Here is a 17,408-nt window from a genome sequence, read left to right as displayed (position 1 = left end):
ACTGGGAATCGAACTGGGGACCCTTTGGTTTGCAATCTGGCGCTCAATCCTCTGAGCCACACAAGCCAGGGCTATTTCTGAAATTAATCCTTTAATGCAAATATTGTCCAAGTCAATTTCACTTGCACAAAATTAAAGTAGTACTTTAAGTCCACCATACTCCCCATTATCGGCTTGTTACATTTCTTACTAAACACCCACACACATTACTTTAGTGTCCTAGGGCTGTATGAACAAAGCATCACAAGTGGGCAGCTTAAACAACAGAAATGTATTGTCTTACAGCTCCGGGGGCTGGAATTCCAAGATCAAGGACTTGGTCTGGATTAGTTCCTACTGAGAATTGTAAGGGAGAAGCTGTTCCGTTCTCTCTTGCAGCTGCCAGTGGTTTGCTGGCAGTTTCTGGTATTTCCTGGCTTGTAGAAGCATCACTTGGTCTCTGCCTCCGTAGTCACATGACGTTCTCCCTGTGCTTGTGAGTCTGTGTCCAAATTCCCCCTTTGTATAAGGTCACCAGTCCTCTTGTACTGGGGCCCAGCCCACTCCAGTGTGACAGCTAATTCCATCTGCAACTGCTCTGTTTCCAAATAAGGTCACAATCTGAGGTCCTGGGGGTTAGGACTTCCTTGCGTGAATTTTAGGGGGACACAGTACAAAGTACAACACATGCTTACACATGTACACGTGTGCATGTGTATTTATCCCTATTAAAAACTCTGAGGTCAGATCTTGCTTTTGTGATCACACTGCTCTCTTGCTGTAAACATCAGCTTGCAAATCTGCTCCTTCCACACAGCAACCTGTCTCCGCGTGCCTTTATATGTTTGGTGTACAACAGTGCCTGCCTCAGTCCCTCTGACTCTGGGTAACATCCCACTGAGGCACTGGACCACCCCGTGTTAGCGAGTCCTAGCTGATGCACCTTAGGGTCCTTCCCAGTGTCACAGCCCCAGCTCCACACATCCTGGACCTGCTTTCTGAGGCCCATGGACTGCTTTGTCAGGGTAAGGAGGACGTCATGAAATTGATGGGTTGTGGCCCTTGCCATTTAAAATTTTAATGCCTATTTGCCAACATGGGGTGGTTCAACTCTTCTCCACCCTCAGGAAGAGTCAGGGTGTGGGGAGCTCTCCCAGGGCACCCCAGTGCTCCCGGGGCTCTGTCACAGAATGAATTCAATGCAGGGGGTCACTTCAATGAGGTTGAAAGACTGAGAATGGCAAAGGGAAGCACAGGGGTAGCAGCTGCTGAGATGAAAAGGTGTGGGGACAGGGATCTCAAGCATCTGAGGAGAGGGTACCCCAGATGCTCAGGGGCATACATAGTGCTGAGCCCCAGCTGTGTGGCTTGAGCAACTTACCAAAACTTTCTGTGCCTCAGTTTGCACCTCTGTGAAGTGGGAGCAACAACCTCCTGAAGGTAGTGAAGTCATTGGAAGGACTGAATAAGTTTAATTCAAGCTTGGTGCTCAGAACGAGGCCTGGCCAGTCCCTGCTACATGAAGCGTTAGCTATTCTTGTCCACCAAGAATCAAACCAAGAATTTTCTAGTGCAGGGGGTTCTCACATGGGACGACTCAGTCCCCCAAGGGACACTGGACCATGTCTAGAGACATTTTTCGGTTGTCAAGACTGGGAGACAGGGATGCTTCTGGCGTGGAGTAGGTGGAGGCTGGGGGTGTTACAACGCACAGGACAGCTGCCTCTCACAAAAAATGATCTAATGTCATGTGCCCGTCCCCCCCCCCCCCCGCCACCCTGTGGTCTCAGGACCTTTGTGCTCAGCCTCAAAATCCTCCTTCCCCTTTCTCCTTCCACACCCAAGCTCTAGTCATCCTAGACTTGGGTCAGAGAGAAGATTAAAGGAAAAAAACCCACTCCCTCCCTCTGCCTCCCTCCCAGTTGTGAGGCTGGACTGGGGCCATCAGGACATCAGATTTCTGGTCAGGGGAGGGGGAGTGGACGCTGGTCTGGCGTCAGGGGGCAGCTGGGGACGCTCTGGGGATATGGAAGGCTGTTTGTGTCCCTCCTGACCCCAATCCTGTCTGTCCTGTTCCAAGTGCTGGGCATTCATCTCTCATTCGGAACCTCGCTCCCTCTCCAGGGGTGTCAAACTCATTTTCACCGGGGGCCACATCAGCCTCGCGGTTGCCTTTAAAGGGCTGAATGCAATGTTAGGACTGTATAAGTGTAACTACTCCTTAACAGTTAATCGAGAGCTCAGCGCTGCTGCCGGGTAGAAACAAGGTGCCGGGTGGATAAAACCAGGTGGAGGGCCAGATTCGACCCTCGGGCCTTGTGTTTGCCACCTGTGCCCTAGGCAGAGCCTTGTCTGATCTTCCTGGAAAATCGGATCCCCTGTCTTAGTTGGGGCACGTATGCCCCCCGCTGGTTGCCCATCCTGCAGCCGAGGCCCGCCTTGGAATGAACTGCCCCACTGCCACCCCATAGGACTTTTTATCTGATCCCAATCCCCCCCCACACACCCACCATATTTTCTCTCAAAACCCTACCTTAGGTCTTCGGTAGCCTAAAGTCCTGACTTCTTATCTGCCATTCAATCAGCCTTCCAGGTCTCATTTCTTTAGCTGAAGCCCTGACCATGGGGGACTGGGAGGGTCTAGCTCTGTCCTTGTTCCAGACTAGGGGCTTCAAATCTCTAGGGCCCCAGCATTGCTCAGCATAAGGCCAGACCCACTGAATGAATGAGTCCATGAATGAATGAATGAACGAATGACATAACTCTGGGGCAGCTCCCCCGCTGGGCCCCAGTTCCAGGGGAAGCCTTGTTCCTGCCTTCCCCACAGCCAGGGCCAGGAAATAGCTGGCTCCAACAGGACCAGAACCCAGAGATGTGCTGGGGCTGCCCCCTCTTGCTGGTGCTCTGTCTGCCCCCAGGGGCTGCCAACGATGTTCCCCTGGGTTCCTGTCCCACCCAGGAAGCTGATAGAAGAGTGAATACTGAGCCACCTTTTCCTTTCCAGGGGGACCCTCCTCAGCTGGGGAATAAATATAACTCAAAGATATTGATCACATGTTGCTCAGCCCTCTAGTACCACGCACTAGTCTGAGCCTCAGTTTTCTCATCTGGAAAAAAGGCATGAAGTGATGTAAAATCTCCTAGGGGTGTCAGGAGATGAAAGGGAGTGAGGATGGAAATAGAAAGCTTAAGCTAGTATTTTCACAAGGCATCCTTCATTTCTCTCGGCGAGATCTAAAGGGAGCTTGACTTGCAGGGAGGAACAAATTGATGTTCTTATCTTTCCTTATCTTTTTGTCTCCTCCAAAGCGGTCTAGCCTTATCTCCCCTCTTCTGCTGCCTCTCTCTCTCTCTCTGTCTCTCCCTCTCTCTCCCCCCCACCCCACCCACGCCCGTTTTTCAGGCTTCTTTCCAGGAAAGAGTGTGTGCTTTGGTGGGTGGTCTATGTGAGTATGGAGACTGGGCTGGGCACCATTTCGGCTGCATGAACCTCAAGTTTGTAAGTCCTGCCTCTTTCCCAGTTTCTGTTTGAATTTCTGATTCTCTGTCTGTATGTCCACCATTCAATTATTTGACAGATATTTATTTTCATTTTAATTAAATGCATTGGGGTGACAGTGGTTAATAACATTATGTAAATATTAAGCGTACGACTTTATAATCCAACATCTCTGTACTCCATTGTGCGCGCACCCCCAAAGCCTAGTCTCCTCCCCTCCCCGTGTATTTTACTCCCTGGGCCTCCTTCCTCCTCCCCCACTGGCCCTCCCTCTGGTAACTACCATTCTGTTGTCTCAGATATCTCTTGAGCTCCTGCCATGTGCCAGGCATTGCTGGGGACAGCACAGTGACTAAGACTGCCCTCATCCCTGCCTCCATGTGGATCATAGTCCAGTGGGGCAGACAGTTACAGCCCTGCGGGGGAGCGAGCAGATGTCAGGGGTGTGATGGGGTAGACCAGGGCACTGTGGGAGCCCACAGTAACACCTGACAGGGACCCAGGGGGTGCTGAGAAGACCTTCTGGCTGAGAATGTTAACAGCTAACACTTCTATCACTGTTAAAATACATTATACCCATTCTAGAGCTGGGGGGACTGAGGCCACATGAAGTTAATGGGCTTATCCCAGCTGGGTCAGCTAGGAGGGGTGCTGGTCTGGCCCTCATGATTCTGGCCATGCAGGTTTAAAACCACTGCTGGAGGAGGCCTGGAGGCCAGGGCAGGGGTGGTGGTGGGGGAACTACACCCAACGTTTATTCAGACTTGAAACCGCTTGTGTGGTAACCTAGCTAGTCTGGGAGGGCAGTTGAAGGAGGGTGGGGAAGCGTCCAGGACACTGGTCGCTCAAGTGCACCCACCTGACTCGCTGTCGGGTGAGCATAGTGCGCTCCTGAGCCCCATCTCTGCTCTTTGGGCGTGTTTCTGGACTGTGAGGTAGAAGTAACTTGCTACGCCTCCTGCCCAGCTGGATGAGAAATTCCACCTGGGGCGCTTGGCACATTCAAAGCTCATTAAATGCCAGCTGGTATTATTATGATGATTATCCCCATTATTATCCCCAATAACTAATTAATTAGAACTAATGCGTCCTCTTCGCGTCCAATTGGGTCTCTCCCGGCCGTGAAGTCACCGGACCCCGTAGAGAGGAGAGCTGGGGCTCAGACCTCCCCGTAACGCACGACTCAGCCCACCCCGTTCCCCCCAGCCCACATTAGGCCTCGTGAAGCTGCGAGAAGGCTGCGCTGGGGAGAACCTGGCAGCCGGAGTCTGGGTGGGGGCGACTCTTGCGGCACCCCCACCTTACGTGGTGAAGGGTTCCGCAAACCCCAAGGACCGTAGAGCGCTAGGACCACGCGGCTCCGTGGGCGCCGGGTGCGGAGGCTAGGCTAACCCCGAGACCACGCCCATTTCCCTGAGGATTGGCTTTTCCGCACCGGCACGCTGCCCGGATTGGCGAAGGAGGCCGCTGCTCCTGGGATGCCCCGCCCCGCCCCTCTTAATCTGTAAATTCGGGTTCGCAGGGTTCACCCGCCCCGCGGCGGCAGGCGAGCCCAGCGGGGTGGACAGGGTGGACGCGATCTGTGTCGGGGTGAGAGGGGCGCCAACCGCCGGTTTCAGAGTCCAGTTTGCGACGTGTCCGACGGCCCAGCCCGAATCCGGAGCTCCGTCATGGGTCCGGGGCCCCCGGCGAACGGAGCAGGGGCGCCCCCGCGGCCGCTGTCCCTGGCGGCCCGGCTGAGCTACGCCGTGGGCCACTTCCTCAACGACCTGTGCGCGTCCATGTGGTTCACCTACCTGCTGCTCTACCTGCACTCAGTGCGCGCCTACAGCTCGCGCGGCGCTGGGGTGCTGCTGCTGCTTGGCCAGGTGGCCGACGGGCTCTGCACGCCCCTGGTGGGCTACGAGGCCGACCGCGCCGCCGGCCGCTGCGCAGGCTACGGGCCGCGTAAGGCCTGGCACCTGGTTGGTAAGTAGCGGCCGAGCCGCCCCTATTCATCTGCCTGCCCAGTGCTCCCTGTGGCCTGAGCCTCCCCCTCTATGTCTGCCCTAGGGCCTGAGCCAACCCCTTCTGCTTAACTGCCCTGCTCCCCTTCTGCCTCTCTGTTCATGGCCCGAACCTGTCCCCGTTGTCTGCCCCATGTCCGGAGTCTCCCCATCTCTGTCTGCTTCACGGCTGCTGGCTGACCTGCCAATCCCCCTTCATCTGACTGTTGGTGTTTCTCTCCAGTTTCTCTTCCATTTGTCTCTCTGACCCCTGGGGGTTCCCTGAACCACGATCCGGTTGGGTCTGACTGCCCAGTGCCTCCTCTGTCAATCTGTCTTGTCCGGCTTGACCTGTCCGTCTCTGTATCAGGGTGACCACCAGGACAACTCGATCTGAGTGAGGGTCAGACTGTCTAGGGCAGGGGTGCAGACTCATTTTCACCGGGGCCACATCAGCCTCACGGTTGCCTTCAAAGGGCCGACATAATTTTAGGACTGTATAAATGTAACTACTCCTTAACTGTTAAGGAGTTGAAATTACATTCGGCCCTTTGAAGGCACCCACGAGGCTGATGCGGCCCCCATTGAAAATGAGTTTTACGCTGCTGGTCTAGAGCCCCTCTGTGCATCCACCACCCCCCATCTCAGGCAACCTTAGGTGTTTTGGGGGAGCTGCCCTGGCAGCTGAGAGTTGGGGGTAGGGGAGAGAGAAGGGTTGGGGGTCTGTGCCTGAGGAATGGGGATGGAACCTGAGGGCAGATAAAGGGGTTGCCCTCTGGCTGGGGGCCTTTGCCTACCTGGAGGGCTGTCAGGAAAGTGGGTGGCAGGTCCTAGGGGGCAGGAGCTCCCTGCCTGTGAGCACTGATGATAAGGCCTGGGTCCACGCATCCCTTCTCTCCCGCCCAGGCCCTGGGCTTTGAGATTAGCCCTGGCCATTTTCCCTGCTGTTCCTACCCTGGCAGGAGTGCCTACACCCTGGCATTGGGGGCCTGCATGACACTTTAGGAGGCAGGGCCAGGAATCCTGCCACTCGGGGAATTCTGGATAGCAGCTTTCTAGAAGGCTGGAAGGGGCATCTGGTATTTTCTTGTCCTTGGGAACCATTGTTGGGGAGACAGTGATTTCCCCTGGGGCCTCATGAGTGACATGTTTTTGCCATGTGCAGCAGATCGCTGAGTAGCCCGAGGGTGGCTGGCATTACTTCAGCCACCCAGGCTGGATTTCAGGTTTGTCAGGTGCTCAGGACAGGACATTGCCTTTGGGGTTTTGATAGATGAATAGGAGTGTGTGTGTGTGGTGGGGTGATATTTCAAGTAGTTGAAAGGGCTTGTGCGAAGGCGTGAACCATCATGGCTTTGAAGCTGCTGAGATGGGAAGTAGCTCAGAGTAGTAGGAGCTCCCACTTTCATACACTAACTCTCAATTCTCACATATACCCCAGGAAGCAGATGTTTCCATTTTCTCCGTTTTCTAGAAACTGAGGCCCCAAGAGGCAAAGTCACATGCCCAAGGTCCCCCAGCCAGGCAGCCCAGCTCCTACAATGGTTAACTGGCAACTGGCATGGGCTCAGCAGGGTGGAGCCTGGCCTGGGCAGCACACTCTTCTGACCAGTGTCTTTGGTGCCTGGCCCCCAGGCATCTGCTCAGAATGCCCCTCCCAGTTCCAGAGAAGGAACCTGGCTGGCTGGTTTTGGTTTCATTTCCTGATTCCAGGGCCGCAGGGGAGGGCCCAGGGTCTGTGGATGAGGTCACATCCAGAGCCTGGGGGAGGAGGGAAGTCCAGCTGCCGGACTCCTTCCAGGGGCAGGGTTGGGAGGAAAAGTGACTCAGAGAGACCTGGTACCCACCCCAACAGGGCCTACAGCCTGGTGGGGTAGGCAGGCAGGAAACAAGCAAATGGAGAACAAAAGAATTCCCGAGAGAAGACAGGGTCCAGAATAGAATGTATAGAGGTGGCAAGGGGACCGTTAGTGACTGAGCTGGTAAGGAAGGAGGGCTTCTTTGAGGAGGTGATGTTTGAGTTGAGTCCTGAGGGATGAAAATGAGAAGAGTGTCCCAGGCAGAGGCCACAGCATGTGCAAAGGCCCTGAGGCAGGACTGTGCCTGGCCTGTTGGAGAAACAGCCAGGAGCTCTCTGTGGCTGGAGTAGAGTGAACAAGGGGGAGAGAAGGAGGAGGAGGTGTGGGCAGGGAGGGGATGGGGGCAGGTCATGCAGGGACTGGTGGGCCTTGAGTAGGACTTGGGCTTGTTCTGAGATATTGGAATGTTTGCCAGGGAGAGTTTTTCTTATGAGCTGATGGGGACCCTGGGGCTCATGGACGGCAGGGTGTAGCATCATCACCCGGCCTCCTGCCTCCTGGTGGCCCCACCAGGTCCTTGATAGGAGCTGGGGAGGAAAAGCCTCACTCCCTGGACAAGATGGTAAAGGGAAGTTGTGGGTGTCTATAGTGGGCAGTTTTCCAGGGGATCCCCACAGCCCCCTTTAAACCTGCTGTGTGACCTCAGACTCTCTTGGCTTCAGTTTCCGCCCCTGTCAAGGGCAACTTCAGGGAGCCCTGGGCTGGCATGGGGAGGCCGCACTCCTGCTTCCTCTTACTCCCCGGCCATACGTCCTGGTCCTGCCTGCTCACCTATAACGGCGTGCGATCTCAGCACCTCTCCAGCCTATCCTATGTCTCAGTTGGACAAAAGGGACATATAGCTTGGACTGGTGGGTGGAGTCCTCGCCCCTCTGTCCTATTTGGCTGAGTGACTTCTGGGGGACCCCAGATCTGCCTGCCTCAGTTACCCCATTTGTCACAGGTGCCATAAGCCTGGGGCGCCCAGAGCTGCTGATCCCATATGCTGCACTGGGTGGCTTTGGGAGGGTCTCTAGCCTTTTCTGTGTCTCTGTTTTCCTCCCACCGGGGCACACCCCAGGGAGCCCTGGGCCACCGTGGAAAGGTCCGAGGATGTGACCTGCCCCTGCTCTGCCCATCTACAGGCACCACCTGTGTCCTGCTCTCCTTCCCCTTCATCTTCAGTCCCTGCCTGGGCTGTGGGGCAACCACGCCCGAGTGGGCCGCCCTCCTCTACTATGGGCCCTTCATCGTCATCTTCCAGTTTGGCTGGGCCGCTACACAGATTGCCCACCTCAGCCTTATCCCCGAGCTCGTCACCAATGACCATGAGAAGGTGGAGCTCACGGCTCTCAGGTACCACCTTGGTGGGGCAGGATGGGGAGGGCATGCGCACAGCATGTGAGGGCACGGGACCTGGGACCACACTCTGTGTGTGGTCTCTGCTGGGTCGGTTGGCTCTGGGTCTCTCAGCCCCAGCTTGTACTCCTGCAATGCAGCATATCAGCCACCTGCTGCTGCTTGCGTAAATGACCACAAAGAAGCTTCAAACGGCACGAGTTTATCAGGTCATGGTTTCGGTGGGTTAAGACTGTCTCAGCCTAGCTGGGCTTTTGGCTTCAGGGTCAGTCTGGAGGCTTCAGTCGAGGCATTGGCTAGGGCTGGTCTCATCTGAGGCTTGGAATCCTTCCTCCCTGCTCCTGCGGTTGGTGGCAGAATTCATCTTCCTACTGCTGTAGAGCTCAGGTGACATGCTGATTCTTTGACACTAGCAGGAGAGTCAGATCCCAGGGTGGCTTAAGCCCCTTTTCCAAGAATCACCTGAATGGGTCAGACCCGCCCAGGATAAGCTCCTTTAATGACATCTGCAAAATCCCTTCATCTGCGCCACAGAAGTTGCCTAAATATGGGAATGACATCCCCCCTTTTTCATAGGTCCCATCCCCGAGGGGAAGGGATCAGGCAGGGCAGGACCAGGGTATGGGAGTCTCCAGGGCCATCTTAAAATCCTGCCTGCCGCAAGTGGGTACAGTTGGCACCCAGCTTGCTTTGAGGAGGCTATTCTGGTTTTGAAGATCACAGGAGCATTTATGGAGAGCTTGCTGTATGCTAGGCACAGTTCTGGGCCCTTCACATAACAAACCCATGTTGTCACGTGCCCAGGGCCAGACCCACGTACCTATGGGACGTGTGAAGTAGGAAAAAGGTACAGGAGGCGGCAGTTCCAGCCAGAAGGGAAAGCACGAGTGAGGGGACCAGTTGCTGGAGCTCAGAGAGCCCGGCTCATAGTTGGCATCCGGTGGGTGGGTGTTACTCCTGCTGTTGGAGTAGCATCTGCCTATCTCCAGCTCAGCCTGCCTGGCCCCGGTCTGGTATCCTCCCTACCCCTGCCTTTGAGTTCCCCATTATAACTGAGAGCCGCAGGCGCTAACGACAGGGATTGCTCAACACCTGGGCCCCCAAGGGCCCTAGATGACAGGGGACAGGCTAGGTCAGGCCAACCTCTGATGTGCTTTCTGCCTGCAAGTGCTTTATTGCCAACCTCCTGTCGTCTCCACTGTGGCTTCTGGGTTAGCCTGGTTCTCATTTTTAGAAGGAAAGCCAAGTCCTGGTGAGATCCAGAGGCTGCCCCTCCCCTGCCCTTCCCAGCCCCTGGAGAGACCTGGCTCTGGAGCTGCAGGCAGGAGCAGACCCAGATGATTCTAGACCTTGCCCTGCTGAAGCCCAGGATCTGGGCGCCAAGAATTCCAGAATCCTGCTTCTGAACCCCTAGAGCTCTCAGACCTGGACTGCAGTCCCGACTGGCCCTGCTTTGCTGAGGCTCTGCATTCCAGCCCCCTGGCGTGGTGGTCGGTGGTCAGAGCTGTAACTCATCAGATAATGTGCAGGTGGGAAAGTGGGGCTGGCAAGGGCTTCCCTGGGGCCACCCAAGGTTTGGTGGCTGAAATGATCAGCCAGAAGTTCCCCAGACTCTACAAGCAGCTCTGCGTGGCTGCCTGGGGAGGAAGCGGCCGTGTTGTTTCCTGGGCTGCCATGCTGAGGCCTCACATGCCCCTGCCAGGTACGCCTTCACCGTGGTGGCCAACATCACCGTCTATGGTGCTGCCTGGCTCCTGCTCCACCTGCAGACCTCTCCACATGCGGGGCCAATGCAGGATGTCAGTGACCAGCTGGGGGTCCAAGATGTGCCAGTGTTTCGGGTGAGCTGGGGCTGGGATGGGGGGCAAGGATGCTGCTGGCAGGATGGGACATCCCCTACTTCTCCCCCCTACCCCTGTCCTGAACTTGGGGCTTGGACTGTGAGAGCCACTGTTGACCCCTCTCCTGCTGGATCCTCAGAACCTCTCCCTGTTGGTGGTGGGCATTGGAGCCATCTTCTCACTGCTGTTTCACCTGGGCACCAGGGAAGGGCGCCGGCCGCTGGTGGAGGAGCCAGATGAACACAGCCCCCTTTTGGCCCCCACCACAGCCCGCCCCTTGCTGCTCTGGAAACACTGGCTTCGGCAGCCAGCCTTTTACCAGGTATGTCCCAGGGGCAGAGCAGGCTGGAGTGGATGCCCTTCTCCCAACTGGCCCTTACTGTGTGGGGTGGCCAGCAGGGATGTCCAACAGATGAGCCGACAGCGGATTTTCCCTCCCACAGGCAGTGCAGACACTGCTGATCAATTACTGCTCTTCTCCACCTGACCGGCTATGGTCATTACCAGTGCGTCAGACCACAGCGGCGGCTAGGCCCCCAGTGTCCCCTGCTGGTGGGAGTAGAGAAGGGCCCTGTCTGATCCCTGAATCATTCCCTGTCTGCCCATAGGTGGGCTTGCTGTACATGAGCACGAGGCTCATTGTGAACCTGTCTCAGACGTACATGACCATGTACCTCACCTACTCCCTCAACCTGCCCAAGGTGAGCTGGGAAGGGCGGGCCAGGGCTGCGGAGTGGGCCCTGAGCCTGAGGAGCCCCACCTGACATGCCCGTGTCCACTCTACCCCAACAGAAGTTCATCGCCACCATCCCGCTGGTGATGTATCTCAGTGGTTTCTTCTCCTCCTTCCTCATGAAGCCCATCAACAAGTGGCTCGGGAGGAATGTGAGTGTGTGGGTCAGTGGGGGGCAGTGGGGGGTGCCACAGGCGGGAACCCTCAGAGCTCAGATGCACAGAACCCAGGTGATTCCATACCTTGGATTCCGTGCCTTGTAGATGCTGCGTCTCCAACCCGTGTTCTAGAATCCTGGCTTCTGTCTTGGGACTAAAGAACTCTAGAAATTTCTGTGCCAGCCAGTGCACCAACCAGAGTGGCTACTGAATACTTGAAATGTGACAGGCATGACTGAAGAACTGAATGTTTCATTAAAAAAAAAAAAGATTTATTTTTAGAGAGAGGAGAAGGGAGGGAGAAAGGGAGAGAAACATCAATGTGTGGTTGCCTCTCGTGCACGCTCCCTATTGGGGACCTGGCCCACAACCCAGGCATGTGCCCTGACTGGGAAATGAATTGGTGACCCTTTGGTTCTCAGGCCTGTGCTCAGTCCACTGAGCCACACTGGCCAGGGTTAAATGTTTTATTTTATTTAATTTTAATTGATTTGCACTTAAGATGTACATAGCCACCTGTTTCTAGAGCGTCAGCTCTCTGATGAAGTCAGAGGTAGGGATTCCTTAGGGATGGTCCAACTTGACCCATCATTCTCTGGGGTTAGGGACCAGGGTTGGAGGACTGAAGAGCAGAGAGGGCAGGCGCTAGGCTGGGAGCTGCCCAGTGAGGCGGGCCCAATGCTGGTCTCCTCTTCAGATGACTTACTTCGCGGGCTTGCTGGTAATCCTGGTTTTTGCAGCCTGGGTGGCACTGGCCGATGAGCTGGGTGTGGCTGTGTATGCAGCAGCGGTGCTGCTGGGCTTGGGCAGTGCCACCATCCTCGTCACCTCGCTGGCCATGACAGCTGACCTCATCGGTCCCCACACGGTAGGGCTGGTGGGCAGGGCTGGGTGAGGGTTGGGGACTAGGACCCAGACCATGGGTGCTGATGTCCCTGCCTGTGTCCCCCCAGCACAGCGGAGCCTTTGTGTACGGTGCCATGAGCTTCTCGGATAAGGTGGCCAATGGGCTGGCGGTCATGGTCATTCAGAGCCTGCACCCCTGTTCGTGAGTGTGACTCATTTGTTAGTTCATTTACCAAGAGCGTACTGTGTGCCGTGTGCCGGGCACTGCTCCAGGCCTAGGGGTTCTGTGTGGACAAGAGATCCCACTGTGGTGAGACTTGGTTCTCGCTGACCTGGTGCAGTTGTTCAACGAATCCCGAGTCCGCGGTGTGACGGAACTGAGGACACACCGCACAGGCGCACTGGGGGGCTGCGCTGTGGGCAGTGCTGCAGGGGCCGGGGTCTGTGCCACTCACACCCGCAGAACCTGGGGTTGCAGGCCTGGATGGTTTAGGCCGCTGAGCTCTCACCGTATAGAAGCCCAGGACCTGGAAAGCAGAGCCTGCCTGGTCCTCTGTTATCATGGACCTGGGGGGTAATACCAGCCACGTTAATCACAGGAATAAATGAACGTGATGCAGACCAGCGGGCCGGGGTGTGAAGGACACCACACTTGGAGCCCTGACCGGTGAATGAGGTTAGGGAAGACTTCCTTGAGGTGACGATACTGGTCCTGAGACCTGGTGGATATCAGAGAGTTCTAGGAAAATGGGGAGGAACAGCCAGGGTAGGGCCAGGCCTGGTGTGTTGGAAGAACAGGGTACAGGCCCCTGTGGCTAGAACAGAGGGAGGAGGGAAGAGAGGGCAGGCAGAGGTTGAAGGCAAGTTGTGCAGGGCCTTGTGGAGGACTTGGGCTTTTACCCCTGGGGCGGGTGGTGGTGGGGGTGTTGGAAGCCCTGGAGGGCTGTGGACAGAGGAGTGGCCTGACTCAGGTGCTCACAGGCGCCCTCTTATGGCTGTGCCCAAGAGGACAGTATGTGGAAGGTGGGGACCAGGGTGGAAGCATCTACACTGGTCCAGGTGGGTGATGATGGGCTGGACCAGGTGAGGCAGAGGAGGAGGGAGCAGTGGGCAGGTTCAGGGTAGACTGAAGGCAGAGCTGGCAGTGTTGGCTGAAGTGTTAGATGTGGGAGGAAAAAGGGTTGAAAGTGACCCACAGGTTCTGGCCTGAACACTGGGGAAGACGTGACTGCCCAAAGCTCAGGTGGGAGGGAGTGGGAGGTCCAGGCTGAGGCTGGAAGGTCTCCACAAGTGTCCACTCCAGCTGTTCTGTCCTCCCCTGCCCCAGCTCGGAGCTCTGCTGCAGGGCCTGCGTGGGCTTCTACCACTGGGTGATGGTGGCTGTGACAGGCGGCGTAGGCGTGGCCGCCACCCTGTCTGTGTGCAGTCTCCTCATCTGGCCCATCCACCTGCGGAGCTGTGAGTTAAGCCTCCACCATTCCCAAACTGGCTGTGGGTGGGGGTGCTGGGGCAGGCCCCACATTCACTAACCCCACCCCTACCCCTCTCTTGCAGGAGCCCCTGGAGTCCAACCCTGACATTCCCCCATGGCCTCCTGCCCTATGCAAAAGAGCTCAACCCCGCACATTCCATCATCCCCTGCTCCTCGGGTCCCCACCCCTCCCCTTCCTTGCCTGGCTGCAGGGATGGTGGGTGAGGACAGGATGGGCTGGACTCATCTCTGCTGGGGTGGGACACCTAATTGGGCCCTCTGGTATCCAGGGGCCTATGGGTCCTCATGGATTTGGGGTGCCCAAGCCTAACTCTAATGGATGACTCGGGGTGCCCCAAATTGAATAGGGGAGGATGTGAAGGTCCGTGCTGCTCTGAGCTCAGCCCCAGCCCCACCTCACCCCTGGCGCAGATGGGGTCTCCAGGGTGCTGCTGACAGTGAATAAAGAGCCGCTCGTGGGGAGGACGGGTCCCAGCTGTCTGCCTGGCCCCGGAATGCTGAGGGCAGCAGGGCCCCAGCCTGGGACCTCTGGCTGGTGACTCCCTTTACCTGACCGACCAGTGCCCTGATTCCCAGACGTGGACAGACATCCAGGGACAGGTGCAGTGTCCCCACAGAGGGACAGTCTTTATCAGACCACAGACGTGTAGCGGGGTTGGGACTGCTGGCCAGTGGATGGGCAGTAGGGTTCCAGGTCCCACTGCCGGTAGTTCTGGGCTGTGTAGCGCGGGCGCTGTGGTGCCGACAGGTAGGGCACGTAGTCTGACGCCTGCCCCTGCGGCTCCACCCCGTACTGGTGCCTGTTGACCACTGTGGGGCAGGGCTCAGGTCACTGCCTGGATCCAGCTTTCTGGACCCAGTTTTACCCGCAGCCCCTGGCCCGTGATGCCAGCCTCACCATATTCCTTGCCCCAGATGGGTCTGTCTTTCCACAGCATGGTCCCCCACCGCGTGCTGCGGACCCTGTACTGGGCTGGCACGATGGGATCATACCAGGCAGTTTCTCGGAGGTGTTGGGTGTAGGCTGCAGGGAGAGTGGGGGAGAAGGTCATCTCTGGTCTTCGCCCGCCCCTTGGGGTGGCCTGTGTCAAGGCAGGTGGCCAGGCACTCACCTGATGGCATGCTGTGCTTCCGGTGGTTGTAGCATCCAAGCCAGTGGGCATAAGCCTCCCGGTAGGGGACGTCCAGGGCCCTCGGTAGCGTGTACCAGGCTTCGCGGAAATCCGAGTTGGTTAGGCCAGTGTACCACAGTTGGCTGGCCGCATCACATCCCATGGGTGTGTAGGCCCAGCGTACCGCTTGCTTGATGGCTGGTGCCCAGCGGGGCCCCATCAGGGACAGGTAGTCATCACTAAGGGTGGGGGACAGAGGCTAAGCCTGTGGCTGTCCTCTGGCCTGTCCTGGGCCACAGCTTGCCACAGCTTGTCTCTAGAGTTGACCTTTTACCCTCATAGCCACACGTTCCAACAGGGAGGGGGCAAAGGCCTGGCCCACAGTGTGGAGGACCTTCATCTCCAGGTGGCTTGTCTCTCAGCACTGGACACTCCCTCCTCTCTGCCACATCTCCCCAGGACCCTCACAAGACCTTTCACTTTTTCTCGTCTCTCCCCTCAGGGGACACCAGGGAGGGGGGATGTGAAATCTCTGGCCCTTCCTGAGGTCCTAAGTCCTTGTCCAGCCTCCCAGATGCAGACTCCTTCCTCCAGGAAGCCCCTTGGCTTGGAGGCACACCAGGATGAAGTGGGCTGAGTGGCCCAGGGAGAGCAGGTGCGGGTGCCCAGGTTCCTGGGAAGACCCTTGGTGGGGGACCGTTGTGTTGTCACCAGCTGGGGGTGAGGATGAGCTTACATCTAAAGAATAAAGTGTAGCTACACATTCATGCCTGCTCCAGGGGCCATCTCTGGTGCCAGAGTCTTTAGGCTAAGAGCACAAGGAGGGCTTCCCTGAGGAGGAGGTGGTGGCGACCCACTCCCGGTGAAGGGAATGACGTGCAAATGCCCCGGGACAGCAGAGGACAGTTAAGGAACAGATGCTGCAGTGCAGTTAGTGAAAATATTCTGATGGCGAAAGTCGAGTTGCAATGCGGTACCATTAAAACTAAAAATAGCCCTGTCTGGGGTGGTTCAGTGGATTGAGCACCAGCCTGCAAACCTAAAGGTCACTGGTTCCATTCCTCATCAGGGCGCATGCCTGGGTTGCAGGCCAGGTCCCCAATTTGGGGGCGTGCAAAAGGCAACCAGTCAATGTTTCTCTCCCTGTCTCCCTCCCTTCCTTTCTCTCTAAAAATAAAATCTTAAAACCCTAAAAATAAAGAAAAGCAGAAAAACTTGAAGCTGTTCCCGTGCAGCTGCAGGCAAACTTGCTGGAGCTGAACCCTCAAATGGCGATTCCTTTTGGCCTGTACCCTGTTAGCACCGCTGCCTGAGACACAGACATGCATGTGCTCTGCCCTCGTCAGCTCGCTCCTGGAAACTCACCCCTAAATGCGGCTCGCTGCCCAGGATGGCCCCAGAAAGGCCACCAACAAAGCGCTTTTCTCTCTGCCATACACAGACAACCCGGCTCAGAGTTCTCACTCCAGCAGATGTGATCAGAGCATCAAAAGTAAAAACGCACACCTCGTACAAGGTGGGGCCAGCCTGGTCGGTTCTGGGACACCGGTCTCAGGAACCTGATATAGAAACAGGCATCGCCACCCAAAGAGGTATTTCAGGATCACCTGGGGTACCCCACCCTTTTAAAACAAAGATTTTTGAACTGCAAAATGTGCATGGTTTGTAAAAGGCAATTAAAACACTCTTAAGTAAAGAACACTGAGTACCCCCTTACCCCAGCCGAATCTCTTCCACCTTCTTCCAGAAGTGGGTGGTGCACGCACAAGTCGTCCCTACTGGCACAGAAATGGGGGGACTCGCTGCACTCAGTCTTTTTTTTTAAATTTTCTTAGAAATGGAGTGGCACAAAGGGCACTGTCATTTTTTTCCCCCCAGCTGCAGAGTAGTAACATTGAAACAGTCACTTATTAATGGATACTTGACTGGGTTGTGTCTCCTGGAATTCACCCTGTCCACCTCAAACCTCAGAACTTGACCTTACTTGTAAAGAGGGTCTTGGCAGAGAGAATTCATTAAGGTGAGGCTGTGGTGGGGTAGAGTGGGCCCTGGGGTCCTCGTAAGTAAGGAACCTGGACACACGCCTGGGGAGGGCACGTGATGATGGAGGGGTAGGTAGGGCCATGTGTCTACAAGCCAAAGGACACCAAGAAGTCTGCTGCGTGGGTGTGTGTTGTGCCGCAGTGAGCGGTCCTGTGGTGACCTGCACACCTCTGCCAGTCTCCAAGGCTGCCTTGCTCTGACCGCCGGTGGGGAGGAAGGCACCCAGGTGCAGGCGGGTGGGAGCAGATGCAGGGAGCAGACAGTGGAAGGTGCAGCACCAGTGCCTTTTATGAATTATTAGTGACACCCAGAAGAAGCCAAGCCAAAACCCAGAGGGGCTGTGTCGGCACAGGGCCATACTCACCTGTAGAGAGGTGCCGGGAAGTACACTTCGACGGTCCCCTGCGGGACACAGTGCTGGGTAGCCTCCTGCCTCAGGGTCTGCATGTCTGCCTCTGGGTTCCTGGGTGTTCCCACCTAGAAGGCCTGTGAGGCCATTGTTGACAGCAACAAAGGCCATTCT

At 56.5% G+C, this 17,408-nt stretch overlaps 2 protein-coding genes across 2 annotated transcripts; one reads left to right on the top strand and one right to left on the bottom strand.

Annotated features, from left to right (window-relative positions):
- Positions 1-4,983: 4,983 nt before the first annotated feature.
- MFSD12 (major facilitator superfamily domain containing 12) lies at positions 4,984-16,062 on the top strand. The gene is made up of 10 exons (XM_024568756.4): positions 4,984-5,446; positions 8,447-8,657; positions 10,363-10,501; positions 10,641-10,823; positions 11,110-11,202; positions 11,294-11,386; positions 12,090-12,260; positions 12,346-12,440; positions 13,566-13,696; positions 13,793-16,062. Coding segments are annotated over exons 1-10 (1,416 nt in total). The 5' UTR covers positions 4,984-5,148; the 3' UTR covers positions 13,795-16,062.
- Positions 14,362-17,397, bottom strand: TEKTIP1 (tektin bundle interacting protein 1). Its single transcript, XM_024568757.3, has 4 exons — positions 17,250-17,397; positions 14,843-15,081; positions 14,629-14,754; positions 14,362-14,540 (listed from the first exon to the last, which is right to left on the bottom strand). The coding sequence occupies exons 1-4, from the start codon at positions 17,330-17,332 to the stop codon at positions 14,362-14,364; spliced, it is 627 nt and encodes a 208-aa protein (XP_024424525.1). The 5' UTR covers positions 17,333-17,397.
- Between the last annotated feature and the right edge of the window lie 11 nt (positions 17,398-17,408).

This window comes from Desmodus rotundus, chromosome 9, assembly GCF_022682495.2.
Source record: "Desmodus rotundus isolate HL8 chromosome 9, HLdesRot8A.1, whole genome shotgun sequence".
NCBI classification, from domain to species: domain Eukaryota; kingdom Metazoa; phylum Chordata; class Mammalia; order Chiroptera; family Phyllostomidae; genus Desmodus; species Desmodus rotundus.
The sequence above is the reverse complement of the archived record's forward strand: the minus strand, read 5'-3'. Positions and strand labels throughout refer to the sequence as shown.

Coding starts and splice junctions, on each gene's coding strand:
- MFSD12 (XM_024568756.4), top strand. CDS start 5,149: ATGGGTCCGGGGCCCCCGGCGAACGGAGCAGGGGCGCCCCCGCGGCCG. Junction 10,502..10,640: donor AAGATGTGCCAGTGTTTCGG/GTGAGCTGGGGC, acceptor CTGGATCCTCAG/AACCTCTCCCTGTTGGTGGT. Junction 12,441..13,565: donor CAGAGCCTGCACCCCTGTTC/GTGAGTGTGACT, acceptor CCCCTGCCCCAG/CTCGGAGCTCTGCTGCAGGG.
- TEKTIP1 (XM_024568757.3), bottom strand. CDS start 17,332: ATGCAGACCCTGAGGCAGGAGGCTACCCAGCACTGTGTCCCGCAGGGG. Junction 14,755..14,842: donor GAAGCACAGCATGCCATCAG/GTGAGTGCCTGG, acceptor CTCTCCCTGCAG/CCTACACCCAACACCTCCGA. Junction 14,541..14,628: donor CATCTGGGGCAAGGAATATG/GTGAGGCTGGCA, acceptor CCTGCCCCACAG/TGGTCAACAGGCACCAGTAC.